Genomic DNA, 12,038 nt, shown 5'->3' with positions numbered 1-12,038 from the left:
ATTTCAGGCACAAGAAAGTAAATGAGATTTGCTTTGTTGTTAACAGGGGGTAAAAGTGGATCTGAAAATATAGGGGGACGCATGACGTCATGCCGTCCCTCGTGCTATCTTTACCCATTGTAATATATTAGGAAGTGGGGGGACGTCATAGATGATTTCTTGGAAGTGGGCGGACGACATTCCCCCACGTCTCCACTCACTTTTACCTCACTTTTACTCCATGCACTTATAATGATTTGTTAAAAAAAAAAAAAAAAGACAGTTGATTGTAAATGCAGTCTGAACTAGAATGAAGATGTGTTAAAGAAAGAGTGAATTTTTCCGCAAAGAAGAAACTTATTAGTTCAAGAGTTAGTTTCTAAGTGTATAGCGGTAAATGTGAAAATACTGTAATCTTAAAACAAAGTGCATATTACTCTTTCTTCTTTTGTACCTGTTTTAGAATTTTTACTACTTTTCTTTTCTAAGAAAGCAGTTTACTCAAACTTTAGCTTTTAACCAGTTAGAATTTTTACTACTTCTCTCATTTCTTTCTATGTCAATCGTTTCCTGTTTTGTCTGACGTAGAACCGGAACTGTTTGTAAAACCGAAGCTTGCGACGATACATGCAGTTCTGCTACACTTAGCGGAAAATTGTTTTTCTTACACCAACTAACGGGAATCACTTGAACACAGGCTTTTGATTCAGTGTTTCCATATTTAACAATATTTATCTAGTAACTTATAAGGGTGCTTAAAAAACTGAGTGTGAACTATTTATGTTTAGTCATATACGAGATATGTTCAAAAAGTATGGAATATTCGGTTGGCAAAATTACATTTATTGATTTGGGAATCTGAAACACTAATCCCCTTCAAAGTTGTCTCCTTGATAATGCACACACTTCTCCCAGCGCTCCTGCAATTGTTGCAAATGCTTGTGAACAAGGGCGCCGATCCTGGGGGTCCGAGGAGGCCCGGGCCCCCAAAGCTCGTGTAGGCCCCCATATATTTTTGACTATATATTTTATATGTATTTTTATTGCTATATGTATTGTTATATATATTTTTTATGAATAGGCCCCCCAAAAATTACAGAGAAATTGACGCCCTTGCTTGTAAAACGCAGTTTTTGGAAAGTTGAGTAACTATGCTGTTGCATCCCGCATGACGTCTTCTCTTCACTCAAATCGGGTCCCTTTTAGTGGCATTTTCAGTTTGGGAAATAACCAAAAGTCACACGGAGCCATATCGGGTGAGTAGGAAGTTTGACGACACACAAGAATGTGGTGTTTGCCAATGAAAGCCTTGATCAGATTTCGTGGACACTATTTTTATACGCAAATTCTCGTTTAAAATTGAAGGTACCATTCGGATTGAATGATTTTCGCTTGGCTATCGCCAGCTTTTGGGAAAATTTCATGCAATATGGCTGCTCAAGTTTTTGTCATTTTACAAAAAAAAAAAAAAAAAAATCAAATCCAACGACCGCACACTACTCGTCTTCATTCGTTTGCCGACTACCAGCGACTGATGCTTTCTCCGGGCATGAAAATATTCACGACTGCGCATCAGTGTTCCCTCTACGTCTACACTGAAGAAAGCTCCCGTGCTTCATTGGTTTAAGCGGGAAAAAAATAAGGTTCGATACTTTTTGAACACCTTGTATATCAAAATCCAACTGAAAATGTGCGATTAAATGTCAAAAATACTCGATCATATTTTAGATCGTAATCCTGACAAACATAAATTGATGAAATTCAATGCGGCATCTTTTATTATACTCGACTCCAAATGTCCATTGCATTAAGTTCCTTTCACAATAATATTTCGGAAATTGCTTGGAATGAAACTGCATTTACAACTGCAGTGTCAGGTTTAAAAATAATTTTTCTTCAGCAGTCGTGAGACTCGTTGGCGATTCTTTTGAGTTAGGAGGTTTTTTTCTTTTTTTTATTTGTAACCACAGTGCTGACACTGCTTTGCATTGCATTCAAGAAAACATCGTTAATCATTGTCGACGGTCGGTAAGTGACGAAGCTTCAAGCAATTAGCAACACTTTTGAATAAGAGGAGCCAGAGGAACATCGCAGAAGGCCTCTGCCCTCTCTAAGCCGCCTGGTATCTCAGAACTCCTTTAACCTTACCACTTTCTAGGACGCCTGGTATCTCAGAGCTCCTTTAACCTTATCACTCTCTAGGACGCCTGGTATCTCAGAACTCCTTTAACCTTACCACTCTCTAGGACGCCTGGTATCTAGAACTCCTTTAACCTTACCACTCTCTAGGACGCCTGGTATCTCATAACTCCTTTAACCTTACCACTCTTTAGGATGCCTGGTATCTCAGAACTCCTTTAACCTTACCACTTTCTAGGACGCCTGGTATCTCAGAACTCCTTTAACCTTACCACTTTCTAGGACGCCTGGTATCTCAGAACTCCTTTAACCTTAGCACTCTCTAGGACGTCTGGTCTCTGCAAACACTTCACCACTCCCTAGGACGCCTGATTTCTGGAGAGGAACTTACATTTTATCTGTAATAATATTATTACTATATAGAAGAAAAAAAAACTTTTATAATAAAAGTGATTAGGAAAGTCCAAATTATCGTGTACCAGTTTTTAACCCTAAAAAGACAAAAAAAAAAAAAAATACACAATTTTTATTCGATATGCCTATTCAGCTTTATAATTCTGTGTTTTGATGCGGTTTACAAGAAGTAAGAAACTTACCTAGAAGGTGAGCAGGAATTGGCCCATCTGGTCTAACGCGCTGTTCTCCATAACGTTCCACGAGTCGTCGTCGCACATAAGCATGAAGTTGGCGGTATAGAGGCGCCACTGTCGCCCATAATTCAATTAGACTATCCTCAAAGTTAGGACTATCGTCATAGGAAGCACGCCAAAATTCACCATTATCAGCAAAACCTAGGGCAGAAAGTTGAAACTGTTTTCAGTACTAGCAAAGACATTTTATTTCAGAATAAATACATATAATCAAAATACAATTACAGATACTTTACAGTTTTAATCATGAATTACTTCTGCTAATCCCATAGAATAATTAACAAGTGTCACAAAAATTATTCACATATTCTGTAACTGACACTTTTCTCAACGGGCGCGCCCACGGGGAAGGTCCACCGGGGCCGGACCCCCAAAACTTCTTACTCAATATATATTTGTACACGTTCTTAATAAAATTATTCTTGTTTAATAGGGTAATGATTGATGTAATATGAAAATTGGATTTTACACTTCATCTGTAATTTTCTCTCATAACAACCACCTAGTTTTGTCATTTTTTCTGAAAATATAAGTGAAAATATTTTACAATCACTTATTGTCTTTTCGAATGCAGAATAATGCCCTTTAATACCACATAGACGTGGTGGCTTGTAGTATTGGAATCTCCCCCCCCCAAAAAAAAAGCTTGACCCCTCCCAACAGAAGTTTCTGGGTGCGCATCTACTTTTCTGTAATTTTACGAAAATCTATGCTATCTTAAACAGATGTCTAATACTGTACAATTGACTCCTGGTGGGCACAGTAGCTCAGTGGTAGAGCGCATACCTTTGGTGAGTTGGGTCTCTGGTTCGATCCCCAGTCAAGTAAATTTGTGATGGACAACACTGTGACCGTGGGTTTCCTCGAGGAACTTCCGTTTCCACCTACATTCTCCCACCAGTCTTTCCATCATCATTAAATTGCCATAATTAGCCGTCGCCTGTAGCCTAAAGGGCATAATCGTGGGACGTTAAACCGAAAGATTTCATTTCATTTTTTTTAATTTTTTTTTAGTTGACTGCCGAATGTCCGGCCTACTGTAGGGGAAGGACAGGCTGGATAACAAAGAAAGCAGGATGGGCCGGAGTTCTGTAATTCTCATTTTCTTCTCCACTCATGCTATTAAAACCACACTTTTTATACCGAAAGCCACTCTTATTCATATTTTCTAACCTCTTAGTACAGCATAAGTTCATTAATGTTTGCTATGTATTGTATTGTATGTTCTAAAAATTAGAGAGAAAGGAAATCCAAGAACAAAAATAGTATACACATTTTAAGATGAATTTTTGTCAAACTTAATTGCACGAAGGAAAATGTTGTATATCATACACTATGAATATATTGTAATATCGTACAGTCGTCTATATTTGTAAACATTAACACATGCTTGTAATTTATAAACAAAACCGCGAGCTCTGTTACTACAACTCCTACAAGCAAGCAGACGACAGACATCCTACTCATCATCAGGAACACTAGTGCCACCGCTGTCCAGAAGAAGGTATAAAACACCATGCAAGGTTTCCATTGACATCAGTTTCGGCGGTCAAATCCCCTCTCTTAGCTTGCCTGGAGCTCTGAGAAATCCTAACCGGAACCATCTAGCTTTCCTAGTGGTATGTGATTTTCCTGCCCGCTTTGCTTACCTGGAGCTCTGTGGAATCTTTCTCTTGACTGCTTGGGTCTAGTGACACCTATTTAACCAAACTACATAGGAACTTTGTATTGGCTTACGGACCACACTTATAATGGGTTTGTGTGTTATATTGTATGTAACAGAAATTTTATAATAAAATCGTTGTGGGAGAAAACCGAATTTCGTGTCATAAATTGCTCCTATAAATTGATGCATTGCTCTTGCAACCATACCCTTTAGCACGTCCCTCATGATCGAATTCCTTCTTAGCCAATGCCCTAACCAGTTTCTTTTCCTCTTCTTAATAATATCTAAAAATGTTATTTTGTCCCCACGAAATGTTCTATTGAATACTTCCGTATATCTTGGATCAATATTAACAGACCAAAATCATATTTAGGAAGAAATTAAATATCGACTGAAACTAGGGAATTCGTGTTATTATTCAGTTTAAAATCTTTTGTCGTCGCGAATTTTGTCGAGGAATTTGAAGCTTAAAATATATACAACGATAATCATGCCTGTTGCTCTGTATGGTTGCAGAACATGGTTGCTCACTGTAAGGGAAGAACGCAGACTGAAAGTATTTGAGAACAAGATCCTGAGACGAATATTTGGACCCAAGAGCACCGACAAGGGGAATGGTGGAAACTTCATAACAAGGAACTGCATAATTTATACGGTTTACGAAACATTGTTAGGGTCATCAAGTCTAGGAGGCTCAGCAGATCAGGTCATGTAACCAGAAAGCAAGAAAGTAGGAACACTTTCAAAGTCTTGACTGAAACACCAATAGGAAAACGAACATTAGGAAGATCTAGATGCAGATGGGAGGACAACATTAAGATTGATGTCGCAGAAATAGGAATACAAAGTAGAAACTGGATCCAGTTGGCAAAGGAGAGTAGCAGTGGTCGAAGTGAGACGGTATGCGGTGGTACGCCATATCGCCTCTGGTTTCTCAGTAATGAAGGCATACCACCTCTGGTTTATCAGTGACCAAGACATACCGTCAGTGAAGAGTAGATGCTGAAATATCTGTAATAAATCCATTTTTATACACAGTAATAGACGAATAGCTTCGCATGTAAAAAGGTTTTATTTCTTATGTAGGAATAATTTTTAAGTTAACAATACCGACATTTTGGTTATCTTTTTTCTACCTTTTGTTTTTAAAAGAGGTGTCTTCAAAGAAGTTCATCTAGTATATATTTTGATGTGCCATATTAAATTGTTTCTTTCTTAGCGCGTGTGTGTCTTCTTGCATTAATGCATATAAATGTCATGTTTTTAGCATGAACGGATTTAGGAGTTGTCTGATATGGGGGAGGATCTTCCGGGGGTTTGGAATACGCCTCAGTGAAGAAGGGATTCCGGGAACTTTCCCGCAGGAAACTAAAACTCGGTTCTTGAGCATTATGAATTCTCTATAATCGGAAGCTCTCCAATGGTTTTCAGTCTTTATGTAGATAGAAATGCAATCTTTTAGGCAACATACCCTTACTGTATTTCAACATTTAGATAGCCGGTATGTCGATCAAAATCGTAATAAAACATACCAACTCTGCTTTTTTTCCACTTCGAACCCTGGATATTAGTGAATGGAGAAGTTTCGTGAACGCGGCATTGAACCTCCGGGTTCCATTGGCGATAGAGTAAGTTAGTTAATTCCCTATTATTTCTTAACACCCTTTCATTCGTTTTCCGCTCGACCTAGATAATTCTCTCCGTTCTTCTTCCATCCGCATGTCGAAAACTTCTGGTGATTTTCCATCATTTTTGCGTACTGTCCATGTTTCTGCCCCATACAGTAAATGCAGCAAACGAAGCATTTTATATAAGTCTTTTAAAATATATAGCGACAAGCCGAAACAGTGTGAACGGAGACATGATAATCGATACATACAGGTAGAATTTAAATACTTAGGCATTATATGATATCAGTTAAAAACAAAGGGATAAAATGCATATTAAGGGTATGAAATGCATGTTACTTTTTCTTGTGACTAATATTGAGCACTTTCTTTTTTTTAAGTTAAAGTCTTCCTTTTTCGGTACTGGTCAAGAAGACTCAATGTCTTTGCATGAAGATAAAGACTCCGCACTTTCTGGAGTTCGGTACTTACTGAAGTGATGACCTCACCACTATGCTCCAGCCTCCTTTAATTCCCTATGTTGCCCCAGATACCTGTTTAAAGAGATTAGGAGAACCTTAGAGAGAAAAAACGGGAACAAAGATACATTCCCTCTCCAGTGGGGATTGACCTTGGACCACTCAGTTACCAGACAAACTCCATACCATAGATGTTCATTTTACTTCGACCTCACTCACCCTCGCCCTCGCAGTAGCAGTTGGCCCTCGCCCTCGCGAATGGAATTGTCCATCACCCTCGCGCGCCCTCACCCTCGCTGTCGAAACTTGTCCTCGCCCTCGCGCACCCTCGCCCTCGCCGTCGAAGCTTGTCCTCGCCCTCGCGCACCCTCGCCCTCACAGCCAAAACTTGTCCTCACCCTCTCGCACCCTCACCCTCGCCATCGAAGCTTGTCCTCGCCCTCGCGCACCCTCACCCTCGCTGTCGATGCTTTTCCTCGCCCTCGCACACCCTCGCCCTTTTCGTCGAAGCTTTTCTTCGCCCTCGCGCACCCTCGCCCTCGCGCTAGGTGTTGTCCATTATCCTCGCTCGCTCTCGCCTTCGTGCTCAAAACTTTTCCTCGCCCTCGCGCACCCTCGCCCTCATATCATTGAGGGTGAGGGTAATTGAGGGTGAGGAGGCCTCGAGAGGGCCTCCTTCGTGAGGATCAGAGCATCAATTATTCAACCTATTTGTTGAATTATTTCCTTATCGTCAGTGGCGGATCAAGGGGGGGGGCGATCGGGGCGATCGCTCCCCCCCCAGAAGAGGAAACTTCTTTATTTTATATATACAAATAAAACGCATCCCAGAGTTTGGAGCTCTTAAAAGTAGCTCTAAGGAGCAGTATTACAACCCACCACCCCCACCAGAAGTACGTACTGGATCCGCCCTTGCTTAACATACGTCCTAAAGAAAGGAAACTAAACATATCATCGTATAACTTACTGTGGAACACCTAAAATGGAACAACTGTTACAATTGAGATCTCGGTCGATAGTGACGTTTACATCATTTATCAACAGTCTGAAGAGTGTTTCTTCCAGACATGTTGTTTTGGGGGTACTGCCCCCCGAAGCTCTGAGAGCCTCCCCCCGAAGGAGACCAAAATAATACGTCTATAATATAATAATGAATAGAATAGTACCTGCAGTGCCGCCCCGGGATACTAAGTGCCCCCCAGAACATTGTTTCTGAAAGAAACACTGCTTATGAAGGACTTCTTTTTCTGCGAAGTGTTATCTCAATTAGTTCCAAAGCGGCTGACTAACATATCGAGCCCTTGTAAGAAGAAATGAATATGAAAGTACACTCGGATAGGTTAATTTTTGAGCCATTTTTCGTGGCAATTAAAACGCAACTCCTGTAGCTTTCTTAACTGCACGGGAAGACAACTAATACGTACTCACGGAACGGCAAATATTTTATGCCACCATTTTCATTCTATGAACCTTAATACATACAAAAACTTTATATTTCCAAGTGAAACTATATAGCGACATTAATGGGTCATTTCAAAAGAGTGGGGGGGTAACTGTCCCCCTTTGCCCCCTAATCGCCGCCCATGCTATGATGTGTGGCACATTTGTGCGAAATTAATAATAATATGATTAAACTGTTTACCCACAACAAAATCCTGCTCGTTTTGCTGAAGTGGCTTTTCCTAAGTTTTATATGTTTCATATATCCTACAGTTTTTTTCAGGCCTTTTTTTTAAATTTGTCCAAATTTATATTTCTCCTTTTACCACACAATCGTTCAATACTTGCACTATAATATTTAAAATCAGTATATCATCCTGTAACGTATTTTATTCCTAATAAAAATCATTGAACAACACAACATACAAACCCTATCTCACTGGATTGCACGCGAACCTTTGGTGCATGGGGTCCTGGGGACAATTCCGAGTGGGAGAACATTGAACGACAGTGGATCGAATTCCGCGTTAAACCTATAGGTCCACTTCTCATAGTCTCGCCGACGAAAGAGGACGCTAAACGGCAATCAGTCAACAGTTGCAAATTTCGGCTGCATAAACAACTTATGTCTTGTGGAACTTATTAAATTTATTTTGTTAAAGCAGCTCTTTTAACAAAATTTCAGTATTAACGTGTCAGATATTTCTATTTAAGGACAAGAAATAACATATTATTTATTTTGTAACTAAATGATAGCTCTACCCACGTAGATTATAAAAGCAGAAACAATGAAAATCGATACAATAGTGACTGACATTATTTTAACAAATATCGATTCAGATAATAGTTTGGGCTGTCACAAAACTATGAAAAGTTAAAAATTTCGATTAATTGTAACAACTTCATCAGTGGTGGACCTTGGAGGAGGATGTATGCTATTAATCAGCCCATTTCATGGGCATCCAAACTCACGAGCCCAACGCTCGCTAGCTCGGCATTCGCGCTCGACCGTTCTCGGGTTCAATAATTAAGCGCTACCCCGGGCGCCAATGAAATAAGTCAGCCCGAGTCCAACTGAGGGAAGTGAGCCCGAGCACGATTCCCAAAGGAATAAATGAGCGAGAGCCCAGTTGAAATAATGAGCCCGAGTCCGAGAGAGTTCAGAGCAAAATGGCCATCTATGAACCAAAGTCATTCCATCGTCTTTTTCCATTCTGATGGTTCTCTCATTGATTGTGTTTGTTCAGATATCAGCACTCTTGTCATTTACAGCTGAATGACGTGAGTGACTGTCTGTCTGTCTACCAACACTCTTTAAACATGACAGTGTAGTAGACACTTCTTATCTAAAACGTCTCCAGCACAGGGAGGGCAACAATGAGGCACACTTACTTCTTAATGTAGCGCTATTTCTACCCTGAAACTTTCATGGGAAAAATCAAATATTATTCTTATTTGCATTATTATTTTTAATAATTATGTACGTACACACGAGAAATTGTCTACTGCAATTAATTGAAAGGAAAAATACGATTAATGTATAACCTTGCTATGACACTAACTTTTCATCTAGGGGACATGGCAGATGATATTTTAAATTTTGCCTCTCTCCAAAAGAGGTCAAACAGCAAACTCCAAAACAGTTGCTTTTCAGGAAGCTTGTCCTCCTCCCTCGCGTGCCCTCGTTCTCCTGAAGGAAGTTGTCTCTAGCCATCGTGCACCCTCGCTCCCGCAGTAACACTTGGCCCTCACCCTCGTTCACCCTCGCCCTCTTCGTCGAAGCTTTTCCTCGCCCTCGCGCACCCTCACCCCCGCCATCGAAGCTCGCCCTCGCCCTCGCGCATCCTCACCCTCGCTGCCGAAACTTGTCCTCGCCCTCGCGCACCCTCGCCCTCTTCGTCGAAGCTTTTCCTCGCCCTCGCACACCCTCACCCTCGCCATCGAAGCTTGTCCTCGCCCTCGCGCACTCTCGCCCTCGCTGCCGAAACTTGTCCTCGCCCTCGCGCACCCTCACCCTCGCCATCGAAGCTTGTCCTCGCCCTTGCGGCCAAAACTTGTCCTCGCCCTCGCTCTCCCTCGCCCTCGCGTCACTGTGGGCGAGGGAACTTGAGGGTGAGGATGCCCTCGAGAGGGTGAACATCTCTGCTCCATACTGACTAGGCTACCGCAGCTCTTACTGAGTATACTTAAACTATAGTAATAACAATAATTATATCCGCACGCTGTAATGTATGGATGTAAAATAAAATCACTAACTAGTAAGAAACAAAGGCTGAGACATTGTAGAACAAAGACTTAATGAAAATATTTGATGAAAAAATGCATAATCAAACGGGTAAATAAGGAAAGGAAGTAAGTTCATAATACTTTCTTGTCGCCGAACATCACAAGAGAAATAAACCTTGCTAAAGACAGTAAAGAGGATCTCGCGAGACGTACATTCACGACAGAATGGGATATGGATACCCACCGTTAAAGTCACTCTTATCTGTCAAGATAATAACGGATTGATTCTATTAACGAGCTCGACCGAGGTAGTCCCTCTAGCTGTCTATCGCAAAAAAAAAAAAAAAAAAAAATCGAAAACTCGCTTTCACTCAAGAGTATTTGTGTGAAGTATCGGATGGGCGTATAAATATTACACTTTTATAGGTCCCATTGGCGTGCTCTTATCAAAAAGTATGATATCTTTTATCTTATATCTTTATCAAAAAGTATGGAATCTATCATTGATTCATGTTAGATTCCTACTTAATGCATGTTGGTTGATATGTATCGGCGTCAAGTAAGACGCAGCGCAGCCTGACTGTGAACAGCCAATTACATTAGCCTGACTGTGAACTATTAGGAGCGTGAGGCGTCTTGTTTTTATAATATATACTAGCAGAATACTTGTTCTTTGCACGGGGAGAATACGTTTCATTTTGAACATAAACAGGTAAATATGGATTCAAACGGCATCGGAATTGTCACTGTTTGTCTCAGCGACCCCGAAAACTATGAATTCGGCACTAATATTGGTCATTTTAAATAATTTTTAAATATCTCCCCTGCCCTAAGTTTCACCATCAAAGTGAAACATTAAAAACCATTCCAGGCCCGAATCTCATCTATGTTGAAAATTTAATCAAGATCGGTCGAGTAGTCCAAGAGTTGTTAAATGACAAACATAGTCACTTTCATTTTTATTTACATAGAAGATAAGTAGATTAATTAAAGAGAAGACTTGTTAGTATTTTTAATTACATAGTTAAACGCTATTAAGAATCTGTATATCTTATTAAATTATATTCTATATCTGTTTGAGATTCTTAACTGTAATATGTGTGTGTGTCACGCAATTCATTTGAATTTTACGTTTTCTGTCTCTTTTGGACTAATGTTCAAACTAAGACGACCACAAGAACATATCTTCACAGTTACCTGTGCTCCAGTTTGAGCAATACTGGTCAACAAGATTTAATTAAGAAACATAAACTACAGATGTTGAAGACTAGCGTTTAATATAAACACTGAAACAAAATAAATACATAACTAAAATATAGAATAAAAAACAATTTTAAACTTGAACTCTGAATAATAAAAAAAGATAAAGAAAGAAAACAAGAAAGACATAAAAGAAAAGAAAAAAGAAAGGAAATCAGAATGCTAAGTAAATGACAATTGAGGTCTTAGTTTCCGGTAACGCCTCATAAAGAGCTGCTATTTTATATTGTTCCCGTTTACATTCAAACTTTACACTAAGGTTAACAAAAATGTACAAAGATGAAAATTACGAGTTTACTATTTGAAGAGCGAATATAATAGCCTACTTTTACCATTACAATGGGCCGCGCTGGCTCAGTGGTAGAGCCTTCACCTCCGATGCACGGGGTTCTCCGTTCAAACCCTGCTCCCGCCAAGGGAACTTTCTGGTGGACAAACACCGCCTTCGTGGGTTTTCTCAGGGTTCTCCCATTTCCTCCTACTTTCTTCATTCCACTATTTCATACATTATTTTACTTACAAGCATAAATTATTTTATAAGTAGTTGTCTCATTACGGAATATGGATATTATATGACCATTTTTCGTGTTAT

At 39.9% G+C, this 12,038-nt stretch overlaps 1 protein-coding gene across 2 annotated transcripts in view; it reads right to left on the bottom strand.

Annotated features, from left to right (window-relative positions):
• Positions 1 to 12,038, bottom strand: part of LOC145668092 (angiotensin-converting enzyme-like) — a 326,884-nt gene that overhangs the window by 96,701 nt on the left and 218,145 nt on the right. For both annotated transcript variants that reach the window (XM_081735610.1, XM_081735609.1), the window contains exon 6: positions 2,715 to 2,909. In XM_081735610.1, the coding sequence (XP_081591736.1) occupies positions 2,715 to 2,909 (195 nt within the window). The remainder of the gene's footprint in view (positions 1 to 2,714; positions 2,910 to 12,038) is intronic.

The sequence above is a fragment of the Thermobia domestica genome, chromosome 13 (assembly GCF_964235325.1).
Source record: "Thermobia domestica chromosome 13, izTheDome1.hap1.1, whole genome shotgun sequence".
Taxonomy (NCBI): domain Eukaryota; kingdom Metazoa; phylum Arthropoda; class Insecta; order Zygentoma; family Lepismatidae; genus Thermobia; species Thermobia domestica.
Note: the sequence above shows the minus strand (reverse complement) of the source record. Positions and strands in the feature narration are given on the sequence as shown.